The 25617-nt window shown below is 41.9% G+C and overlaps 1 protein-coding gene and 1 long non-coding RNA gene across 4 annotated transcripts in view; one reads left to right on the forward strand and one right to left on the reverse strand.

The window, feature by feature from the left end:
* Nucleotides 1-5598, reverse strand: part of C9orf72 (C9orf72-SMCR8 complex subunit) — a 49994-nt gene extending 44396 nt beyond the window's left edge. For 2 of the 3 annotated variants that reach the window (XM_061631487.1, XM_061631476.1), the window contains exons 1-2: nucleotides 5381-5598; nucleotides 1249-1728 (exon numbers count right to left, since the gene is read on the reverse strand). In XM_061631487.1, coding sequence (XP_061487471.1) covers nucleotides 1249-1692 — 444 coding nt within the window. In that variant the 5' untranslated portion in view covers nucleotides 1693-1728; nucleotides 5381-5598. Of the gene's footprint in view, nucleotides 1-1248; nucleotides 1729-4881; nucleotides 4996-5380 lie in introns of those variants that run through there. The other variant, XM_061631494.1, reaches the window with a different exon arrangement.
* A 1229-nt stretch (nucleotides 5599-6827) lies between these two features.
* On the forward strand, nucleotides 6828-16922 carry LOC133380100 (uncharacterized). The gene is made up of 3 exons (XR_009761368.1): nucleotides 6828-6938; nucleotides 11223-11410; nucleotides 16678-16922. It is a non-coding gene; the product is annotated as an uncharacterized LOC133380100 (long non-coding RNA).
* Nucleotides 16923-25617: the final 8695 nt, after the last annotated feature.

Consider the following 25617-nt stretch of genomic DNA (forward strand, 5'->3'; position numbering starts at 1 on the left):
TTTGAGAGAAATAAGTAATCCAGGTTAAAGATAGGAACCATACAAAGTTGTTCTTTAGAGTTAACAAACTTAAGCTTCATACGTATGCAGATTAGGTGATGTTCTTTGCATTTAAAAAATAGATACTACTGCAAACATTGTCTGAGCAAGAGTTCATTCACACGGAGCAGCATTTGATATTTGTCATGCGAGTCTATCTCTGAGCAAGAGTGAAAAATGAGGGTCACATTAATAACTCCATCAAGGTATGTTTGTAATGCAATCTGTATGAAAGTAGGTTATCTTCTCAAAATGACATGCTGTTTCGGGAAATATTTAGACTGCAAGTAGATTTGAACTTATGAGGCATAAGCTGTGCTGTTTCAGATCACCATGGCTTAATAAAACGACTTCAAAGATTCAACATTTGACATGCACACAGTTAAGTGAAGAATCTTGTATTTGCTGTTTTCCGCAAGGTCAGAAAAATAAGTTTTGCAGGAAGTCTCTTGCAAGTTGAGAAGAACATAAAAGAATATCCACTTTCTCATTTAGTCTAAACCAATGTTATCCTATGGGAGCATCTCAGATTTAAAAAGTGGCCTTTACTTCCAAATAAACATGCACTACATTCTACTGAGCCATGGTGACAATTCTTTAAACAAATGACTAGGAATATTACAAAATTTATTCCTATTTTACAAAACTGACATTTGAATAATAATGTCTTAGCATAATAAGCAGATATAAAAACCAGCCTTTTACCTTTGCAGCCCCTTTGCTCCTCTCTTTGCAAAGCAAGCAGGCAAATCGGGAAGTCTTCAATTAACAATTGTTTCCCATTTTGTCTAAACTGGGAAACTATGGCTACCAGCTTACAAGCCAGGGTATTACACCATGGGTTGAAGATGATTAACATCCTGTTTTGTTCAAAGCTCGTAACCATGGTTTCTCAGCTCTGACAAAATGGGCACCCGTTCATTAGAATCTTATTGGTTTAATCGCAACTTGCAGGAAGAGAAGAGCAAAGCTGCTGTTGACTTAATAAGCCATGATATGACCACCTGAACTGGCTCACTCAGCACAGAAGAGAGTGTAAGACTCCAAGGTCAAAAGCAAGATGGGGAAGAGCTTGAGTCTATTAGTTTGAATTGGTACCTGATGACAAGTATGAACAAAGGACAAGTAGGACAAAAGGAGAGACAGATTTTGTGATCCATCAAACTGTTCAACAGGCTCAAAAGTGATTACAATGAAGAAACATCCTACCTTATGCATCCATATCCTTCCTTTCCTTATAATATGTGTCAGCCTGTCAACACATACTCTGTGAAGGGGAAGATAAAAACTGAGCTCACTTTGTGGAAGTATTATTGATAGCCCATATGTACTTCTGTCTCCATTCCAATTCCCATCAAAAATTAAGGACACGATAATGACTCCTTTCTCAGCCAAAACAAAAAACTTCACATCTATTGCGCCACTCTCTGCATTCCGAAGAATTTCCCCGTTCAAAGTATGGTTTGCAAGAAATGTTATTTCTCCATCACTGAGAAGTTGCTGCTCTGTTTTGGGTGCCCAGATGTGTCTCACCCTGGGGCCAAGAATATTATCCCAGTATGCAAAAGTAGCAGCCAGTAATGGTGACGCTCCGCTCAATGCAATCTCAGTCTTGGGAACAGCAGGAGAAGGTGGAGGACATAGAGCAGACATGGTGATTTCCGCTGTCACATCGTTGGCATTTAAAACCTAGAAAATGAGTTTAAACGTTGAAGAATCAGTATAGCATGCAATATTTATATAAAACATCTCTCAGCACTATAAACCATGGTGGTACCATTTTTAGCACAAGTAAAATTGATATGTAGATTCCCACAGATGAGCACTGCATGACACCACATACCAGAACATTACATAAGGTTGCAGTCCTACTTCTAGGTCAGTTTGTTGGAATCAGTAAAGACGTATTTCCAAGTAAACATGGTTAGGGTTATAGTAATCCAGCAGAATAGTCTATCACTGTTATGACTCCTTGCATAGCAAACAACATTTCAGAAAAAAAATTATTTAGAAATTTTAGATACTTTTTGAAACTATATCAGTTTCTAACGAAACCCTATTTTATAAATTTCCCTTATATTTCTTTGATACTAGTTATTTTAAGGAACAGCAGAAAGTAAGAGACAGGATGACTTTTTCTAAAGCTCAGTTAAATCTGTTGCCTTCACCTGTTTTAGAAGGAAGGTTTAGAAATATTTGGACATACCTGTCCTTGTAGTTTAAATGAGGTCGAAGACCTCCTACATGTTGTCATATACCACCCTCTATATAGTTTTGAGAGAGCACTATTTGGGACAGATTTTAGGGAGAGATGAGGTGAAATCTGACCATGCATCTATAATTTACTTACTGAGTGGAAAAGATATGCAACTGTGAAAACTGCACATTTTCTATCTGCAGTAATTGTCAAGAAAATTCTTGAGAAAAATGCTATGTTTTGCCAGGGAGATTCAGAATTTTAAGTTTATTCTGGTTTTACATATTTTTATTCAGATTTGCCTAACTTATTTTTTATTACATTTTAGTTATTTTAATATATGTTAAGAGTAATATTTGTTCCCTTTTAAGGGTTAAGGTGTGATTTGCCGGGGACATTCAGGATCCCAAGTTTCTGCTACCTTGTCTCACTTTTACATTGTTAAAATATAAAACTGTAATGGTCAAATGACTGGAAACAAATAAATGAATCTGATCTGAAAATGGTTAGAATTATAGTAATCCAACAGAACAGTCTATCACCATTATGACTCCTTGCATAGTAAACAAAATTTCAGTAAAATGTTTTAGAAGGGCCAAGAATGTATCTTAGCATTCAAACCTATGCATACTTACTTAGAGTAAGCCCTGGTTAACTCAAAGATAATTACTTCAGAATAAATGTGCATAGGATTGTGCTATTAGTGGTACTGACTTTGAGACAAATCATACAATGCTTCCTCTCAAACATCATTGTTATTAATTATTAAAATTATATCCTGCCCTTCCTCCCAAAGGAGCCCAGGATGGCAAACAAGTAGTAAAGCAATAAAATTATCTTAAAAAAACAAAACATATTGAAAAAAATTCCAATACAGATTCAGACTGGAAAAAAGGTAACTACTTAAAAGGGTTATTGAAAGAGAAAAGTCTTCATTAGGCATGGAAAAGACAACAGAGATGGTGCCTGTCTAATATTTAAGGGGCGGGAATTCCAAAGGGTAGGTGCCATATGAAATCAGTGGTGGGATGAGAACTATTCATCCATCATTCATTTATTGAAAAAAAGGCAGTTTGCAATCTCAACATCAGGTAATTAGTAAAAAAATATAATAGAAAATTGTGGTATTTTAAATAAATGTCCATCTTATAAGATACACCAGCAAGTGCACAACGCACTGATGGAGGCTTAAGGAAATCAACCTTTGTGCCAATAGTTGTAAGGTCGTCTTACCATTCTGTTTCTGCTTTGCACAAAAGCAAATCTTTCCTACTAGACTTTTGTGTTACAAACCAAGGAGGAAGGCATGCAATAGTGAGGAAGTTTCATAATGAATTCAAAGTTCCACATATTCAACATATTTGACAACCCAGCAGTGATTCTGACCTACACAGCAAGCAATTACATGACTGTACACAGCACTAGCATCTTAATCCTAAATGGGTGAATTTGAAAGAACCTCAACTAACCTAGTACAGAGAAATGAGACTGCAAAGGAATGCAGCCATAGAGATAGAAACAAGCTGAAAAACTAGAATAGGGGCCTCTGTACACAAATCATAACTTCATTAATCTGAACAGGAAGGACAATAAGAAAATCGTTAAACCAGGAGAGAAATAAAAGTGCATGCTGGTGTACAGATCACACACAGTGGGAATTCAGACATATGAGGAAAGGCTTCAAAGGAAAAGGCTTCCTTTGGGAGGAAAGATGGGATATAAAATTAATAATAAATAAATATAAATACCGGGATTATTTAATAATTATTTCAGTCTGCAGTCATCACCTGTGTGACCAGGAAAGTTATTTTAACCTTGCACTTTCAGACTGCATTATCAAATTATGATAAAATATACTTTAATGCAATATATACAGCTTGGAAACTGGAATTCAAAATTGCCATGAACGTTCAGAAGAGAGTTATAGATTTGAACCCTCAGCCCCCATACCTGCTTTTTAAGAGGGGGCAGGAGCAAGCAAGACCTATCAAACTTTTTTTTTACTTTTTAAGAGAGAGGCTTCTCCTGTCTTCCTTACAAGGGATCAATGTGTCCCAGTTAGCACCATTTGTGGATCCAAACGATTATTAGGAACTGAAGGTGGTGTACAAACATGCCCCCCCCGTTTTATCTTCACAACCCTGTGAGGTAGCTTAGGCTGAGAGACTGTGACTGGCCCAAGGTCACCCAGTGAGCTTCATAGCGCAACAGAAATTTGAACCCTTGTCTTCCAGGTCCCAGTCTGACACTCTAACCGGTACACCACTCTGGCTCACCCTTAGTACTACTTTTACATTTAATAATTTTAGTATTTTAGTATATTAGTATTTTAATATTTAGTATTCTTGTGTGTTTTTGAATTCTATATGTGGTTTTAATTGTATATTGATGTTTTATTCTGTTGTGAACCGCCCAGAGAGCTTCGGCTATGGGGCGGTATAGAAATTTAATAAATAAACAAACAAATAAATAAATACTTGGTTTTTTATTTGTAGAACATAAGGGCAGCCTTGCTGGATCAGAACAAAAGCCTATCTAGTGACGTCCACCATTCAACCAGATGCCTATGGAAAGTCCACAAGCAGGTCATGTAGCAACGGCACCCTCTCTCCGCTCAAAATAAGTTAACTAAGCCTTGCTCGCACCTTCTGTATGTCATCTTAGGGCTGTTACAAACTCCACTGCTTTCCTATTAGGCTCGGAAGCATGCTTTCTCTGGTCATCATCTCCCCTTTCTTTCCACTGACGCTCTCACCTGAAGAAGAGCTCCGGAAAAATCGAAAGCTGGCTGGTGACGTCGCGGCGTTCCAAGGAAGCCCGCCCAACACCACTGGACTGCAACGCCCATCATCCCCGGCCATTGGCTGAACCGGCTGAGGCTGATGGGAGATGGAGTCCAAAAAAACATCTGGAAGGCAGCGGGTGGTGGTGAAGATACTCAGAGCGGGTACTGACGAATCGATATTTCCTCTCCACCCCATGAGCCAGCTGTTTTCGTGCTGTACTGCTATATATACCTCGTCATGCCATGATTAAACTACCTTGAAAGGGAGCCTAACGAACCCAATGGTCAACGCAGCCGTTGGCCCCCGTTCCCCAAGGGAGACAGTACTACAACTGCAGTGGTTAAACGGAGTCACTCACCCAAAGACTTCAACGGACAGGCAGACAGAAGCGCTAACCCTCTTCATCATCCGCTACTGGCTACCTCGTCTGGACTGAGATTAAGAACCCTCCCACTGATATAAACATGGGGGGGCACTACTGCGCTTGCGTGTTGCCCACGGTTCTGCGTATCTGTGAGATTTCCTCACTCATTCTTTAGGGAAAAGGAGGAAAGAAAACTGACGTAAAAGAGACAGAGAGAGAAATCAGGTTCGCTCTCTTTTAACTTCCGGCTCTCTGATTGAGGTTGTGGGTGGGTTTTTTTTTAGCATTTTCTATGCAAAAGAAGACAAGCCACTCCTGCTGAGATTCCCTTTTCTACACAGCTATTAAAGGTTCAGGAGCGCTGTTATTATTATCCATCCAGCTACCTTATGAGAGCAAAAGTGTGGGGGAAGAATTAAAAAAGCAGCTCAAATAGAACAGGCAGAGTTACAGAAGTCCCCAGGCAGAGTTACAGAAGTCCCCCGTTGTTGCTCTGATTTGAAATGATCATACCCTCTCCCCCTCGTCCTCAAGTGACAAATAAAAGGCAAGGATATGAGTTTTTCTCCAGAACTGTACTCCCCCCCCCCGTTAGATCTGCTCTGCTCTTAAAGCCTTGTAGTACTAAGACAGATACTCAACAGACAGACTTGAAATGTCAGTGCATGGTCATCGATTTCGAAGGAAAGGAACTTTCAACCCTGCCCTTTTTAGTTTTCTTTTTAAATCAGCTTTAACACTTCTGTTTTCTTCCAGCGTTCGTTCTCCACACGTGGAGGATCCTAGATTTTGTGACTGGGAACCAAAAGTCTTTTAAAAAGAGAGTATTCCCTCTTAGGTGTGATACTGCCTATTTGGTGTTTTGCAATAGTGTTATGGCAAATTCAGAAGTGCAGGGTCCCTTCATGATAGTTCAAGCCATGCCCCTCCTTTTGCTGCTGGGTTGAGAATGTAATCCTTGTTAATGCCTTCTCCCACAACAACAGATGTCCATAGGAGCCAATAAGCCTGAAAGGAGAGAGCTACTGAGAAGAGTCTTCTCAATTGCTAACTCTCCTCCTTTCACTCTGATTGGCTCCAATCAGCAGGAAAAGACAAGGAAGCATGTTAGGATACTCTTTTCAGTGGCTAATACAGTCCCCTTTCATGCTGATTGGCTCATAGAATGCTGGAGACATGGGGGACCCTGCTGCCAAAATAGTAAGGGATCTGAGACCCTGGATGACTACACTACTGGAATTTTGACAATAGACAAGCGGCTCTTCTTCCCATTGTGCTCGAACGGCTTTTAATGACTGCGGCAGAACTTGAACCCAAGCTCCATCTGCTAGCTGCTGACAAAAAATAATCACGCCTATAACCTCACCGTCTATACTGTAGAGTTTCCAGCTCCTGTGCTTGCAAAAGCCTGAAATGCAACAATTCAATAGCACTATGGACTTTCTCTTTATTTATCTTCTGATTGAGCAATTGTGGGTGGCATGAAAATGTGAAATGGACTGCCTTCAAGTCGATCCTGACTTATGGCGACCCTATGAATAGGGATTTCATGGTAAGCGGTATTCAGAGGGGGTTTACCATTGCTTCCCTCTGAGGCTAGTCCTCCCCAGCTGGCTAGGTCCTGCTCAGCTTGCCACAGCTGCACAAGCCAGCCCCTTCCTTGTCCGCAACTGCCAGCTGGGGGCAACTGGGCTCCTCAGGACCATGCAGCTTGCCCACGGCTGCACAGGTGATAGGGCACGTAACCCCTGAGCCACTCACTGTGGGGGTGATCTTTGGCCGGCCCTTGACACCCAGGAGACACGAGCAGGGATTTGAACTCCCAGACTCCCAGCCAGGCTCTCCTCCCCACTGTGCTATACCAGCTGTTAAAAGCAGCTGTATTCCTGTCGCTTTTGCATAGCCCTGTGACTTTATTTTTTAATGGGAAGATAATGTGCTTAAAGTTTCCCAAACCTTAAGAGCCCAGTTCTATGGCCTATGTATGTTAGTTCTGCAGTAGGGCTGTCATCTAATATAGTGAATTGTTAAGTTAATTAGTGCGTTTCTATATGTGACTACTCAGAACCCAGTTCCACTGCATTCAGTGTACAGGGTTGCAAACTTAATCTTATGATTTTATAGACAATTGTTTAAATTTACTGTATTTGCATATGGCTAAAAATAGTTCTGAGATAAGCATACTGTCATTTTTGTTGTTATTAATAAAAGCATTTTTCTTCAGCTGAAAAAGGCACACAAAGCAGCTTACAAACACCAGTTATAAGATCCTGCAGTCACAGTCAGACTTGTCATCAAAAAGACATGGCACAAAAAGAAAAGGGGAGGGTGGGAAATCTCAGGCACTAGTTCTTAGTTACAGACATCTTATTTTTAGGTGATGCACACATTTGTAATAGCAGGCATAAACTTAGAAGAGGTATCCTGTGTGGAAGATGAGGATTGTTGTATGCAGCTTTTAATAAATAGTGACATTAAAAAGTATTTTTTAAAAAAAAAACTGCCCATTTAACCTGGAGTTCTTCTTTTTAGTAAATTAAGAGATTTAGTCTAACTGATTAATCAATTAAACATTGCAGACCAATTCTGAACCAAGACCTAATCCATTCAATTGGGTTGAGTCACAGCTAAATGCGCATAGGATTACAGCAATGGTGGGGAACCTTTTTCAGTCTGAGGGCTGCTTTCCCTTCTGGGCAGTCTTCTGGGGGCTGCAGGGTGGAGTCAGAAGCAAAAGTGGGTGAATCAATGAATTGAAATTTTACCTTTGTATTTGCAAAAGTCACATACTTTCTCATAGTAAGCCAGTTTCTCTAGAGACACTTGCCAATTTCCTGTCTCCAGGAAGCAAGAGGCATTATCAGAGTTTAAGGACATGTTCCAGCCTGCCAAAAATATGGCCAGTGAGGCATGTGGCCTGGGGAAAGTCCCAAGGATAGAGAGGTTTGAAGGGGATTGATTCAGTCCCTCAGTTTGAGGTTCCCCATCCCTGGATTATATCTTGCCAAACTGCTCAGAGAAAATAGTAGATATGAAAACTGCTGTGATAACTGCAGACCTTGAGGGGGCCTGGTGGGAAAGGGGTGTGTGTCAAATTAATTATGCAAAGTGTTTCATTTTGACAAGCTGAAATAATATTCAAGACAAAGTTTGAAAACAAAAACAAACCAAGCACTGTCTGCTGATTTCCAAAAACTACTATGAAGAGAAACAGAAATAATTTTAACAGGATATAGATTTTTTTTTGGCAGTTACCCTGCTTTTGCAGCTTTCCATGGAGCTTTTTTTTAAAATGAAAATGAGGAGAGCTATAACATGATTTTACAAAGCTAGTAACAGATACACAGCCAGGTGCAGTTAGCACAGACTGAACAGAAAAGGTGGCAGACTGCTATGTAAGCACAACTTATTTTAAAACAGAAAATACAGCTGGTAGCAAAGTGTGAGATGGGCAATTCATGAAAAAGTTAATTAAAAGATGCACAAAATGAAAGAAGGGAGCTGAATTGAGGCCCACAGCCCAGACAAAGCAATCATAAGGAAACATTTCACTTAAGCACACTGTTTCTTATCTCAAAACTAGAAATAAAATAAATTGTAGATGACTAAGGAAAAAAGAGCAGATAGCTTATTTAGAAAAAATATCTAATCCCAACTTTTTCCACAGCCACCATAGCTGTACCTAAGTGTTGTCCTTATCGATTCCCTTGCTGGGAAAGGTTTTACCTACTGATTTCTCCACATCAAGCTGCTGTTAAAAACACATGCTACAATTCCCAGAATTTCCTGGGAGGAGGGATTGATTGTTAAACCATTCCGGGAATTGTAGCTTTGTGAGGGGAATAGGGATCTCCTAACAACTCTCAGCTCCCTTAACAAACTGCAGTTTCCAGGATACTTTGGGGGAAACCATGACTGCTTGAAGTTGTATAATAGTACTTTAAACGTATAATGCAGATGGGGCCTTGGAGTAGAATAGTCTAGTTTGACTACTATTGGATAGCACCCAGATTAGCCAGACACAAAAGAAGACAGGACTGCTGCACCTTTAATAGTTTCTGGAAGAGATAATTTTGTCCCTCTTCCACAACAACAATTAAAAGTGTAGGAGCCGTGACTCCTCCATTTGGCTACTCTATGCAGAGACGGACTCCCAGCCCATTTGGAATCAAATACAGTGGAGTCACATCTTTTGTGGGGATATTTTCTTAAGTCAGTGCATAAGGCGAAAATCACATATAGTCAAAATTACTTTTATACAGTGGTATTACTGATTAAAGAGCCATTATTCCCCTCTATTCACCACTGGTTAGGCCTCATCTTGAATACTGCGTCCAGTTCTGGTCTCCGCACTTCAAGAAGGATGCAGACAAACTGGAACAGGTTCAGAGGAGGGCAACAAGGATGATCAGGGGACTAGAAACCAAGCCCTATGAGGAGAGACTGAAAGAACTGGGGATGTTTAGCCTGGAGAAGAGAAGACTGAGGGGAGATATGATAGCACTCTTCAAGTACATGAAAGGTTGTCACACAGAGGAGGGCTGGGATCTCTTCTCAATCATCCCAGAGTGCAGGACAGGGAATAATGGGCTCAAGTTGCAGGAAGCCAGATTTTGACTGGACATCAGGACAGCCTTCCTAACTGTTAGAGCCATACGACAATGGAACCAATTACCTAGAGAGGTGGTGGGCTCTCCGACCCTGGAGGCATTCAAGAGGCAGCTGGACAACCATCTGTTGGGAATGCTTTGATTTGGATTCCTGCATTGAGCAGGGGATTGGACTTGATGGCCCCTTCCAACTCTACTATTCAATGATTCTATGATTCTATTCCCTGATGACAATCCATGCTGCCTGCACCAATAAATCTCTCTTGCAGACTAGACTGAGGTGGCCGGAAAGTGCAAGAGTAAATTCCAGGTTCATGCAAGGAACCTTTGTTCTGCTTCCTTTTCTGTCTTAGAGCTGCCCAGAATCTAACATCCCTTCAGCTTTGGTTCCGTGGCACTAACAAGACTTTTCTCTCCATTCAGCCAAGCACATATAGTTGAATTGCATGTTAAATGCACATATGATGTGACTCCACTGAATGTGCCTATCATTTAGGGTCTTGGCTAACACATTTCACCCACAGAAATGTTCTACTTCCCACACCAGACAGGACCTTCCATGCAAGTAATTCTTTTAGTAATTGACTGATTGCTAAGCAGTAAAATAATTATGTGTATGTTAAGAAGTACCATTTCTGTTGGCAGAAAGTAATAGTGAAAATGGTCCTGAGATTATAACATGTGGTAAAGGGACATTCACTTTTTACCCCCCCTTCTTCAATAAAATTAACTTAGGGCTCATCTACACAGTGGGTCACTGTTTGGTGCTGCTCACATCTCCTTTAAATTTGCATGGTTCACATGTTAACGGCAAACTGAAGCTGTCACCCAGTTTCCCCCCTGTAAATCTGTACTAACCCAATCCATTGATAATAAGAAAAGAGGAGAGAGAGAAAAACTCCACTCTGTTTCTCTAGTAGTTGCACATGCTTTCCTGCCATGTTTTTAGATGGGTGTCTCAATTGTTCCCCTCTCCACGTACATTATCTCCTCCTCCCTTCTTTCATTTTGTTTCCTCTTGGCTGACAAGCAACTTCTGGCTGCTCTCGTCTGTTCTGCTGGCCTTTTTTATGTTACTACAAATGGTGCCTTAATTTTCTCTTTCCCCAAACTTGTGTGCAAAAGTGTAACACTGCCCAAACAAAGATTTGTATTTCAGCTGTATCCTACCAACCATAGGCAGGGAAAACACAGCTATTCATACTTCTGTGTTGTTGTTTTTTAAGGACCCTTCTGCAGCTGGTAGAACAGACTGAGCAACCAGAGGGAGTGGAACTGTATAATTAGAGGGCGGGACCACAAGGAAACAGTGTGACTAATCCTTTCCAGAGGAATGCCTACTTGTGTGAATGGGAAAAAAGATTGACTGTTAACATTAAGCAGGAACTGCTGACGGTGCAAATCAATAGCGAAGGTAAAAGCAGTGTATTTGCTATGAAGGAATGCTCCCATGTAGATGAACCTTTAGTTCCATGTGTCAAATCCTTATATCCTCTTCAATTTTAGATAAGTAATACTCAGTTTCAGAAGTACTGTTGAATATGAAACCAGTAAAACTTTGTTTTGCTTAAGTTTATTGCTATGATTATTTATTAAGTTTATTTACTAGATTACTCCTTATAATAGCAAACTCAAGCGGTGAATTCTATCAGAATTGTAGCCAAGGCAATGTCACTGAGCAACATGAAGGAAGTATCAGCATGCTTGGAGCAACCTCAAGGGTTGCAGATGTTAAAAAATAATCAAATAATAATAAAAAGCCTTATGGGGTTACTTCCCCAGAAAGCAACCCACAGAGGACTGAGCATGATTAGGTAGCCATGAAATATAGAGCGACAGAAAATAAAAACTGAACATGGAGGAAGAGGGGGATGGAATGTCATGCTTGTATGGCAGGGGCGGCTAACCTGTGGGCCTCCAAATTATGTTGGAAACCAGCTACCATCAACCTCAGCCACCCAGCCCAATGGTCAGGGACTACAGGAGCTCTAGTCCAACAACATCAGGAGTGCTACAGGTTAGCCACCTGTGGTAGGGAATGATCGTCTGGAACTCTGAACAACCTTGGCAGCTAAAATAGGCTATCACAACATTTCTGGCCCAGTACATTCTGTGGCAAGTCTTCACTTCTGTCATACTCAGAAATGGCAATTGTCACTGGTGCCTTTATTATCTTAAATTCATCAGGCTATTTTTGATGCTGTTTAGTAGCTGTAGCAGCTATTTGAGGTGGGGACTTGTTGGTCCAGCACTTAAAGAGGTTGGCGGCTTGGAGTGTATTCCCCCAGTAGTTCAGATCTGCACTCACTTTCAATAGCCTTCCTGTAGTGATTCAAACAGAAACCATCTCTTCTAGATACTGCTGGTTGTATAGACCCGTCTTTCCTTCTTAACCACAGTTATTTAACACCACATGCTACCATTTTTGGCTGTGTCTCTCAGAGAAACAGATTTGAGATGATGATGATGATTTAACAGTGCTGCTGAACATGTACAGCCTGGCTATTCAATGAACAACTGCAGCCAGTTTCAGGGTCAGCCTGCTCACGAATCCTGCTCCTATCTGCATAGACCCATTCTTGGTCAATTAGACCACTTTGGGAGTTTGCCTGAGAAATGGTGTAAACTGCAGCATGACTTTTATTATATTTCAAAAATGGAAAGTAGACATTTTATATTGTCTTTACCGTATGAATGCAAATTACTGATTTTCCCCCCCAGCAACCTACAAGAAAGTTGAAATGTCATCAGGGCCAGCACCAGACTGCAGCCGGTCCTCAAAGGCAGCCACAGTGGCTCAGGGGCACTATCACCACAACTGGGGTCTTAAATAGGGTCAGCTGCATCAGTGCCTTAGCACACTATGCAACACAGCTGCCATCACTCAAGATGGCTGGGGGGGCGTGTTGATGCCTCCACTGCCATCCTGGGTGATGGGAAGCATGTTTGCGTGTGGATGCAGCAATGCACAAAGTGGTGGAGCCAGCCCGCACTAGTAATGGTGGGGGGTGTTGCCTTGGAGGGTGTCCCCCCTCTGCGATCCATGCCATCATCAGGTCGCCAGGTGCACACTCCACAATCTGATGTTAGCATGGATCACTTGCCCAGCCCCAGCTGCTGGGTTCTTTATCCAGTGCCCAACCTGAAAGCCTGCTGGCACCAGGCATGAATGTCATTGTCAAGTGGAATCAGGTTAATTAATATTGATAAAAAAGAGATGGAGAACTTTTTTCCTGTCAAGGGCCGCATTCCATTGGGGGGTAAACTGTTGGGGGTTACATGCAGGCAGTGGGTGAAGCCAGGATCAATGAAGGGGTGGAGCCAGAGGCAAAAGTGTTCTAGACTAATTCGGAACAAAGGCCACCTTGTTCCAATTTTCAATATGGCTATATCAGATTACAATTCCAAATCCTGTGTAAATCCTTGCTGTGAATTCCAACCCCATCGTTCTGCTGCTTGACAGATACCTGAGATGGCATTTCTGTTAACCTAATCAAGTTTTTAAATGTCTATTTATATCAAGTAAAATATTGCTCCTTCTAATTGTTGGGAATCACTTTTAAAATCAAGGAAAATTAATGAAAAAACAAGCAGGAAAAAAGGAATTCTGATGGAACAGAACAATGAGGCAGCTTTGTGTGGTATTGGGGGCTGCATAAAATATGATTGGGGCCTACATGTGGGCCCAGGAGTGCAGGCTGCCCATCTGTGCCAGAGAACATTCAATAATTTAAGATATCCCTTGTCTGTTGCAATATATTCTTGTTGGATGAAAACATTCCATGCCCAGAACCTGAATGTGAATGTTTTACCTAAAAGCAGCCTTTCATGGAATAAAGCCACAGTTGTAACCCCACTGACTTAAAAGTGAGCCCCATTTAATTCAGTAGGACTTACTTCCAAGTAGATGTGATTAGGATTGCATTGTTAATCAAGCAGATGCTTAGGATAAATCTGTCAGTCAAGATAACTTCATGGACATGAGTGGGAAGACCATACTATATCTTTTTAGACACATGGGTTGTCAACAATGTTTTTGGGGGGAGAGAGCGGGTGGGACAGTTTTGGTATGTACAGTAGGGGCCCACTTTTCGCCAGCCTGCTTTTCGGTGTTCCACTAATACGGTGGCTAAAATTAGAGTAAGGCCCCATTCATACGCCATTTGTTCCGCTTTTACGGCATTTTTCGGACGTTGGGTGCCATTTTATTGAAGGAGTTCTGCTTTTCAGCTGGTTTCACTTTTAGGCGGGGGTCTGGAACATAACCCATGGTATGAGTTAGGTTCTACTGTAATTACTTGGTTATAAACTTGTAACTATGAAAAACTGATAAATACATTTATTTTTAAAAAGTAGGATAATAAAGTTAAGCACTTCCAATTTTATATTTATTTAAAAATATTGGTTTTTAGGGCCAAGTCCTCTGAGGGCAGTTTTCATCATATAAATATAGAATCACAATATGTAGTAAAAGCAAAACCACCAGGGGTGGGATCTATATAAAAGTGGTATTAAAGACTCAATAACAATAAAACAGCAGCAAAACAACAACAGTAAGATGTATTTATTTTATATCTATGTTTCATAAACCACTTAATCAAACAGCTATCTAAACAGCGTACAAATAAAATTGTTGATAAAACACAGCAAAAATCCACAAAACAATTTTAAAAAATTGTACATAAACTCACCATTATTAAAACACAGATACCATTAGTAAAACTTTTAAAACAAATATCGGTAACTAAGGCTGCAATCTAGTGCATGTCTTTTCAGCTGTATTGGGTTCAATGGGATTGACTCCCAGGTAAGTGTGTATTGGATTGCAGCCTAAATTATATGTCTGGGTGGGCTTGTCGAAACAGATGTAGATATGTTGGTCTACTCTATAAGTGTATTCTGCAAACAAACAAAACAACATTGATGTCTAAAAGGGGGGATCCCCACAACAAATGTTATCACACACCATCCTCCTCTCTCCCGGATTCAGTCTTGAATCTCTGTAACGTGTTTTGTTGATTTCCACCACCATTCCAAACAACTGGCAAGGGGTGAGCTGGAAGGACTTGCTGCTAGACTTTTTTTGTTAGTTTATGATATTTCTAAGATTATGGGTAGCAAGTAATCATAACTTGTGGTGCAATTTGTAATTTTGGACAACGCTTCAGTATAATTACCAGTAATAGTAATGAAAGAAGCCTGACACCTGACTCCTTTACAAACCTCCTTCCCCAAGACACATTGACTTTCCTCTGCTATAATGTGCCAATTGGTTGGATTTATTAGACTATAATTATAAGCATCTAAATCTAATTTGACTTGGACACGGATATAGATTTTCTTTCCAACTTCTCCAGTCCTAAAAAATAAGCCATTTATTATGTTCAATGAGGATCTGTTGTTTGCATTTCCTGTTGTGTCACTTCAGCAGCTGCTGGTTTGACAAAGCATTCCTCTTAACCTTGTCCAAAGCCCATTGAATTATTTCCAATAACTTCCAAATCTAGACTCTGTTAATGTCAAATTAACTTTTTTGGTGGCTGTGAAGCAGAACTTGGCAAATAACAGACAGAAGAGGCTTTCTAGCTGAAGAGAGAGAGGAAGAAAACAAAATGCAAATAGAGATGCCACAACAGTAGAAAGCAATTCTTTATTAGCCATTGTTGGCACTGAGCTGTAATACTGGTAGCCAGGGCTGGGGGGGGGAGTTGAAGGGCAAATCCTAACAGGATTGGGACCAGAGTTGGATGGCGTGTTGGTAGATCTACAGGAAGATCAATCCAGATGCAGAATTTATTAGGTTCAGGTTGGGGAATGGAGGAAGCTGGGGATACAGCCTGCAGGACAAGCAGACAGGCAGGTTGACAGAAATGCCGTCTTAGGCAGGCAGCAGAAAGATGGGGTTGGAATTCATAGCAAAGTTTTGAAGAATTGCACTTGATGTATTCAAGATTAAATGGCTGCCCATTTGCTACTGGGCCAAGTTCAAGGTTCTAGTTTTGGTGTACAAAGCCCTATACAGCTTGGGACCAGGATACCTGAAAGACCGTCTTACCCCTTATATACGCCCAGTCGATCACTGCGGTCTGCTGGTGAGGGCCTCCTGCAGATACCATCTTATCAGGAGGTCCATTCTGCACAACATAGGAAACAGACTTTTAGTGTGGCGGGACCTACCCTGTGGAACTCCCTACCCTTAAATATTAGACAGGCGCCATCTCTGTTATCTTTTCGGCACCTATCGAAAACCTTCCTCTTTAAACAAGCCTTTTAAGTTGAGACCTTATCCCTGCCTGCTTCTGTGTTGGAGTTGCTTTTTAATATGCTTTTAAACATTTTTTAAACAACATGTCTTTTAACCTCTTTTAAAATGTATTCAAAGCTTTAAAAAATATTTTTAGAGTTGTTTTGTTTTAATATATTTTAATGTCTGCTTTTATGATGTTTTAAAGTGTTTTTAGTACTTTTGTTTGCTGCCCTGGGCTCCTGCTGGGAGGAAGGGCGGGATATTAATCAAATAAGAATGGGGAAAGTGGTCAACAAGTTTATTTTAAGAGCATCTTTGCTGAGCTTCTTTTGTAATCAGCAGAGATACTCCTGAAGAATAATCATACATAGTCTGAAGGCCAGGCTACCCATTCGCTTGTTATGTAACTCTTTCTCTTTCTGTCTTAATTACAGGCACAATAATTAAAAAGGCAGTGTATGGAGAGGTTTATCTCTTCCCTCCCAGCATGATCAGAATGAACCACCACCACCAGCCCAGGTGAAATAAACAGGCTTTAAAATCCTAAACTCTGGCTGGATCATAGTCAAATGATATTACACTGCTCGTTCACAAACTCTGAAAGCTAAAATGTGGGCAACAGATTGCCAGTATGTATATGCAAAGTATGTGATGTTTCAAAATGAAATAGAGGGAGATCTTCTTAGCTATTCACCTTATTTTAGAGTTATAATAGATGCCAACCACAGGAAACAAATAAATTTGGGGAAATGGTTCTAGCTACCTTGCATCTGTCTTATATCTTGTGCCAATGGAATACTGCATCAGCCACACTGATAAGGAGGAAAATCCAGCAGAAGAGCTGTTTTCTAAAACTAAAGTATATAAGACTTGCCTGACTGAATCAGATTAAGGTCCAGTTTACTCCAACCACAATCCTCATCTGTTATTCTGCTTAAAACTTCCATATTAAGCCTGCTTATTACAGAAAAAGTTGCACTGAACTCATTGCGACTTGCTTCTGAATAAAGATGCATAGGTCTAACAGTGGGGGGGGGGGTTAGGTTTGGGAAACTCACAAGCAAGGCATAATAGAAATAACCCTACAGACATATACAATAAGTCAAGACGTGTGATCAGACATACATGAATGCTACTATAAGAAGAGCTCTGCTGGGTCAGACAAAAGGCCTATTTAATCTAGCCTTCTGTTCTCACAGTGGCCAACCAGATGCTTATGGGAAGCCTACAAGCGGGGCATGAGTGCAATAGCACCCTGCACCCTACCCACTTGTGAGCCCCAGCAACTGGCACTGAAAGTAATACAGCCATAAATAGCCTTATTTCCATGTATTTGTCTAATCCCCTTTTAAAGCGGTTCAACATACCTCTGAACATGGATGTTACGGCTAATAACCAATTGTAGATCTGTTCTCCGTGGGCTTATCTCCTTTAGGTTAGTTCAGGAAGAGGTAAGACTCATCCAAACTAAAATATTGTAATGGAAGCTTCTGTTCAAGGAAGTCTCCCAAAGATGCACTTGAAGGTCTACTTTTGTGGACGAAAAACTCTTTGTGGAAGAAAACTCAGATGTTTAAGGTGTTGCTAATATTCCATGCAGCATGGAGCTTAATGGAACCTATATATCAGCATTTTGTTGTATTGTCTTTGACTCATCAGGGTGTAAATGGGCTTCAAGGTAATTTTTAATCTATATGGAAATTATGTGTTATTACTGCAGCCACAATACAAATCAGTCAACACAGGAAAAGAAAAGAAGGATCATTTGCTGAAAAGCAATATTTATTGGGGAAAAAGATAAGTTGGATCTTAATAATTAGTCACCTGCAGATGGAGATGAATCTGATTTATTTTAGGAATGTTTTTGATGAATCTGTTAACATAGTCATGTGGCTTCGCTTTACAGAATCTGTTTCTCAGCATGGAAGTGGGTGCTGCTTCAGATTTTTTCCTGATGACTTCATTATATGCCTTCCAGTGGATGCAATTTTAGATAGGACTATAGGCCATGAGCTATGTAAATATTAACAACAAAGAATCCCGGGGCACTTTAAATACTAACAAATATATTTATTCTGTGGACTATAGTCCAGTTCTTCAGATGCATCCAATGAAGTAGGTTTTAGTCTACAAAAACTTATACTGTAATTGGTCCCAGGGCATGAGGCCACTACCTTGCTAAAGGTATGCAGGTATGGATGGAAGACTGCCTGGGAACCATATGTATGCCACCTTAGAAGAAAGGTGGGATATAAATGGTGAGAAAGTAAATTAAAAAATATGCTATTAAAATGCATGTTATTCTTTAAAGTGAGACAGGATTCTGTGTTGTTTTTTGCTGCTGCAGGTTAACAAGGCTACCCTTTTGGAAATTGCTACAATACAAATTAACTGGATTGAGCAACTCTCTAACTAGAGCTCAAATAAATGGGCAGAGTGTATTCTGTAAATTCAGAAATCACAACCAGGAAATCCATCACCTGTATTCTGCTACTGGATGATAGCAAGCCTGATTTCCAGAACATTCTAGCCACTGCACAGAAACTAAAATGTCCTCTATTCGAGTCAAAGAAAAGCCATTTGCAAATAGAAAATCACCTGACTACTTTCTTGTTTATTTTGATTTTGGCTGATTTTGATGTTACCAAATTCTTCCAAGCTACACAGCAAGTGGATTGGACTGTGAAAGACCAACCTAAATTGTGTTTGCATTTTAACAACTTTGTAGGGCAGTACAATATCTCAGAGAGAAGTTCAGGTCTCCTGCTCCCCTGGTGCATTCACTATAGCTCCCCAATTTCCCTGCTTTTTAAAGTTTGGTAGAAATATCTGTGGGCTATAGGTACATTCTTAAACCGCAAGGTTTTTTTTGCCTATTAGTGAATTTCCCTGCTTTTTAATCCGGGAGGTAAGAAATGGGATCCTGTGCAAGTTTGCTGAGAATGGATTGATCATTTGCATGCTTATTGAGTTAAGTGGGATTTACACACACACACCAGGCAATCATGCTTAGGATAGGTGAAACTGACCACAGGGGATGGGGAAGGGAGGAGGGGGAGGAGGGAGGGGTGGAAAGGCAGAGGGGAGGACTGGGATGGGAGCAGGCAGGAGGGGGAGGGGAGAAGAAGGACAGATGTGGTAATTTGCATGTTTATTCAGTGGGATTTATTCCCGTGCAATCATGCTTAGGATAGGTAAAACTGACCGGGGGGGGGGGGAGGGACGGAAGGCTGGAGTGGGCAAGGAAGGCGGAAGAAGAGGGGAGGAGAAAGGGAGAGGAAAGGGGAAGGAGGGAAAAGGCAGGTCTGATCATTTGTATGATTATTGAGTTGAATTGGATATACTCCTATGCAATCATGATTAGGATAGGTAAAACTGTCCAGGCTGGGCCTGCCAACCAAGACGTCTTCTGTATCTTTCAAAGTTGGGCAGGGGGAAGGGACAATTCTACCTTGTGGTTTTTCCCATTACAATGTTGCAAGAACACCGGCACTTGGCTGACTTTCTCTTCTCCTAAAGATACAGGATCAGTCTCAGGCCCTGAACCTGGCAACCCTACCTCCCACCCAAATTTAAAACAAAGCTGTCCCTGGCCACATCCACACCAGGCCTCTATTACACTTTGGACAATCATTATTTATTTATTAATCATTATTTATTTATCTATTTATTTAGTGTATTTATATACCGCCCCATAGCCGAAGCTCTCTGGGCGGTTTACAATAACTAAAAACATTGAAAACAAATATACAAATTTAAAAACACATCTTTTGAAAACAATTTAAAACTATCATGTCTTCTCTCAAAGCCATGGCTCAAAGCCAATCATGGCTTCTCTCAAAGAATCCTGGGAAGTGTAGTTAGTGAAGGGTGCTAAGAGTTGCTAGTAGATGCCCTGTTCCCCTCACATATCTTCAATCAGAGTGGCTGACTGTTAAACCATTCTGTCAGGGGAATAGGAGTCTCTTAGCACCCTTCACAAACTACACTTCCCAGGATTCTTTGAGGGAAGTCATGACTGTCTCACATGAAATCAAAGTCTGGTGTGGGTGTGGCCCTCTGATTAGGCAAGCCCAGCAGCTGTGAGGCTTTTAGAACTCTGACAGTTGGTTCTTACTGAGCATGCTCTGCACTATCATTGGGTCCCAGCCAAAATTTATTAAATTAATTAAAAATCAGCCAGGCATTTTTTAAACTTTTAAACTGCAGCAGATGAAGGTCAGGGTATGGGGCAACGTCAGTATTAGGATTACAGGTACTCTGTGAACATGGCTGATTTTTAATGAATTTCAACAGATCATAACTCTCAGAGAAAAATGTCCAAAAGGGCTCTGAGGTTTTTCTCTGTCTTTTTACACTTTGAACTGTCTATTCTCTCTGACTGTTTTGTGTATCACCATGAAAATTGACAGGGTTGTTAAGCAAGCGTTTCTAAATTAGGACTATAAATTATGTAAGGTTTTGTTTTGAAATGAGCTTATGGGAAGCATCAGAATGGCATGGGGGTATTTTCAATTTAACATTGCGGAATATGAAAAATCCCTGCTGACTATAGTATACAGCCACTCTTGTGGCTGTATAATGTGGGGCCTCAGTGTAGTGAAGGTATATGAATTGCCACATGGGCTGCAGTTGGAAGCCCCAGTCTTTTCCTATGGACAGTGGCAGCCCTTCATAACTCTGTGTAATTTTTGTAGCGCTTCATAACTGTCTGTGTGAACTTTTTGGATTTATCCAGTTACTTCCTTACGGAGGAGAATCTTACTGTCATTCTGGTGGGAAAATGTAAATAAGCAAGATAAGTAAATTAAGCTGAATATAGCTTGTCAATTACATGAGGTTTTCTACCCTATCTATTTCTAGGGCGTCAATGCAAAGCTCCAGTTTGATTCTCCGAATAGTTCCAGCCCTTCATAACTGTCTGAGTAAATATTTGGATTTATCCAGTGACTTCCTTGGAAGCGCTAAGGATTCCCTTGTTATCATCCTAGGTAAATGCAAATTAAGCTGGCTGCTTGGTTAAGTCTTCCCTTCACTAGCAGACACCTGGACGACTTAAGACAGTTTAAAAATCCATTTAGATTTGGTAAGGCTTACTTCACAGTTTCACTTTGTATAACTAGGTTAAAGGTTACTCACATTGGCATATATGTGCTGAGGTGCAGTTCTCCTGAAAGGTGGTGGTGGTTCAGTCAACTCCTGACTTTCATCTGCAGGTCCCTGGGCAACTTATAATAGTTTAAAATTCCATATTAAATTTATCAAAACTATTTAGTCATTGGTAAAACTTACTTCACTGTTCAGTTTGTGTAACTTGACTCAAAGTTACACACATTGGCATATTTGTATGGATATTCGGATTCACTACCTGCAATTAAGCATTTCAGTGGTTAAATTAAAGAAATATATCTTTTTTTATTTTACTGATTTTGTTTTGACAAGTAGTCCTCTGGACTGGTTATTGCACAGGGCAAAGAGGACATTGTTGGTGGCTAACTGCCCCACAATGGTTTAGCTTCCATCATACTTGATGCTGGGGCGAAAACCTGGTTCCTTTATGGGTCAGATGCGAGGTCCTTTTGGAGCCAGAAGCGGGGTCCTTCATGGGCCACAGGTTACATCTTTTATGGTCAGGTTGAGGCAAAGTGGACATTGCTGGTGGCTAACTGCCCCACAATGGTTTAGTTTGCATCATACTTTGTGCTGGGGAAAAACCTGTTTCCTTCATAGGCCAGAAGCGGGGTCCTTTATGGGCCAGAAGCGAGGTCCTTTATGGGTCAGAAGCAGGGTCCTTCATGGGCCACAGTTTACAACTTTTATTGTCAGGATGAGCAGAACAGGACATTGTTGATGGTTAACTGCCCCACAATGGTTTAGGTTACATCATACTTGGTGCTGGAGTGAAAACCTGGTTCCTTTATGTGCCAGAAGCGACGTCCTTTATGAGCCAGAAGCGGGGTCATTCATGGGCCACAGCTTACATCTTTTATTGTCAGGTTGAGGCAAAGAGGACATTGTTAGTGGCTAACTGCCCCACAATGGTTTAGCTTGTATCATACTTGGTGCTGGGGCGAAACCCTGGTTCCTTTATGGGCCAGAAGCGAGGTCGTTTATAAGCCAGAAGCGGGGTCCTTCATGGGCCACAGCTTACATCTTTTATTGTCAGGTTGAGGCAAAGAGGACATTGCAGGTGGCTCAGTGCCCCACAATAGTTTAGCTTGCATCATACTTGGTGCTGGGGCGAAAACCTGTTTTCTTTATGGGCCCGAAGCGAGGTACTCTATGAGCCAGAAGTGGGGTCCTTCATGGGCCGCAGCTTACATCTTTTATTATCAGGTTGAGGCAAAGAGGACATTGCTGGGGGCTAACTGCCCCACAATGGTTTAGTTTGTATCATACTTGGTGCTGGGGCAAAAACCTGTTTCCTTCATAGGCCAGAAGCGGGGTCCTTTATGGACCAGAAGCGAGGTCCTTTATGGGCGAGGAGCAGGGTCCTCCTTCATGGGCCATAGCTTACAACTTTTATTGTCAGGGTGAGGAGAACAGGACATTGTTGATGGTTAACTGCCCCATAATGGTTTAGGTTGCATCATACTTGGTGCTGGGGCAAAAACCGGTTTCCTTCATAGGCCAGAAGCGGGGTCCTTTATGGGCGAGAAGCAAGGTCCTTTATGGGCCATTAGCAGGGTCCTTCATGGGCCACAGCTTACAACTTTTATTGTCAGGGTGAGGAGAACAGGTCATAGTTGATGGTTAACTGCACCACAATAGTTTAGGTTGCATCATACTTGGTGCTGGAGTGAAAACCTGGTTCTTTCATGGGACAGAAGCGGGGTCCTTTATGGGCCAGAAGTGGGGTCCTTCCTGGGCTACAGCTTACATCTTTTATTGTCAGGTTGAGGCAAAGAGGACATTGTTGGTGACTAAGTGCCCCACAATGGTTTAGCTTGCATCATACTTGGTGCTAGGGCGAAAACCTGGTTCCTTTATTGGCCAGAAGCGGGGTCTTTTATGGGCCAGAAGCGAGGTCCTTTATGGGCCAGAAGCAGGGTCCGTCATGGGCCACAGCTTACAACTTTTATTGTCAGGATGAGCAGGACAGGACATTGTTGATGGTTAACTGCACCACAATGGTTTAGGTTGCAACATACTTAGTGCTGGAGTGAAAACCTGGTTCTTTCATGGGACAGAAGTGGGGTCCTTTATGGGCCAGAAGTGGGGTCCTTCATGGGCTACAGCTTACATCTTTTATTGTCAGGTTGAGGCAAAGAGGACATTGTTGGTGACTAAGTGCCCCACAATGGTTTAGCTTCCATCATACTTGGTGCTGGGACGAAAACCTGGTTCCTTTATTGGCCAGAAGCGAGGTCCTTTATGAGCCCGAAACGGGGTCCTTCATGGGCCACAGCTTACATCTTTTATCGTCAGGTTGAGGCAAAGAGGATATTGCTGGTGGCTAACTGCCCCACAATGGTTTAGTTTGCATCATACTTGGTGCTGGGGCAAAACCCTGTTTCCTTCATAGGCAGAAGTGGGGTCCTTTATGGGCCAGAAGCGAGGTTCTTTATGGGCCTTTAGCAGGGTCCTTCATGGGCCATAGCTTACAACTTTTATTGTCCGGTTGGGGAGAACAGGACATAGTTGATGGTTAACTGCACCACAATGGTTTAGCTTGCATCATACTTGGTGCTGGAGTGAAAACCTGGTTCTTTCATGGGCCAGAAGCGGGGTCCTTTATGGGCCAGAAGCGGGGTCCTTCACTGGCCACAGCTTACATCTTTTATTGTCTGGTTGAGGCAAGAGGACATTGCTGGTGGCTAACTGCCCCACAATAGTTTAGTTTGCATCGTACTTGGTGCTGGGGCAAAAACCTGTTTCCTTCATAGGCCAGAAGCGGGGTCTTTTATGGGGCAGAAGCGAGGTCCTTTATGGGCCAGAAGCAGGGTCCCTCATGGGCCACAGCTTACAACTTTTATTGTCAGGATGAGCAGAACAGGACATTGTTGATGGTTAAGTGCACCACAATGGTTTAGGTTGCATCATACTTGGTGCTGCAGTGAGAACCTGGTTCTTCCATGGGACAGAAGTGGGGTCCTTTATGGGCCAGAAGCGGGGTCCTTCATGGGCTACAGCTTACATCTTTTATTGTCAAGTTGAGGCAAAGAGGACATTGTTGGTGACTAAGTGCCCCACAATGGTTTAGCTTGCATCATACTTGGTGCTGGGGCGAAAACCTGGTTCCTTTATGGGCCAGAAGCGAGGTCCTTTATGGGCCATTAGTAGGGTCCTTCATGGGCTACAGCTTACAACTTTTATTGTCAGGGTGAGGAGAACAGGACATAGTTGATGGTTAACTGCACCACAATGGTTTAGCTTGCATCATACTTGGTGCTGGAGTGAAAAGCTGGTTCTTTCATGGGCCAGAATCGGGGTCCTTTATGGGCCAGAAGCGGGGTCCTTCATGGGCCACAGCTTACATCTTTTATTGTCAGGTTGAGGCAAAGAGGACATTGCTGGTGGCTAACTGCCCCACAGTGGTTTAGTTTGCATCATACTTGGTGCTGGGGCAAAAACATGTTTCCTTCATAGGCCAGAAGCGGGGTCCTTTATGGGCCAGAAGCGGGGTCCTTCATGGGCCACAGCTTACCTCTTTTACTGTCAGTTTGAGGCAAAGAGCACATTGTTGGTGGCTAAGTGCCCCACAATGTTTTAGCTTGCATCATACTTGGTGTTGGGGCAAAAACCTGTTTCCTTCATAGGCCTGAAGCGGGGTCCTTTATGGGCCGCAGCTTACATCTTTTCTTGTCAGTGCGAGGAAAAGAGGACATTGTTGGTGGCTAACTGCTCCACAATGGTTTAGCTTCTATCATACTTGGTTCTGCGGTAAAAATCTGGATCCTTTATGTGCCAGAAGCGGGGTCCTTTATGGGCCAGAAGCGGGGATCTTCATCGGACACAGCTTACATCTTTTATTGTGAGGATGAGGAGAACAGGACATTGTTGGTGGTTAACTGCCCTACAATTGTTTAGCTTGCATCTACTTGGTGCTGGAGTGCAACCTGGTTCTTTCATAGACCAGAAGCGGGGTCCTTTATGGGCCAGAAGCGGGGTCCTTTATGGGCCAGAAGCGGGGTCCTTTATGGGCCAGAAGCGGGGTCCTTTATGGGCCAGAAGCGGGGTCCTTTATGGGCCAGAAGCGGGGTCCTTTTTGGTCAGAATGGGGTCATTTATGACCCAGATGCGGGTTCCTTTATGGGCCAGAAGCGGGGTCCTTCATGGGCCACAGCTTACATCTTTTATTGTCAGGGTGAGGGAAAGAGGACAATGTTGGTGGCTAACTATCGCAGAATAGTTTAGCTTTCTTCATACTTGGT

This window comes from Rhineura floridana, chromosome 1, assembly GCF_030035675.1.
Source record: "Rhineura floridana isolate rRhiFlo1 chromosome 1, rRhiFlo1.hap2, whole genome shotgun sequence".
In the NCBI taxonomy this organism is placed as follows: Eukaryota; Metazoa; Chordata; class Lepidosauria; order Squamata; family Rhineuridae; genus Rhineura; species Rhineura floridana.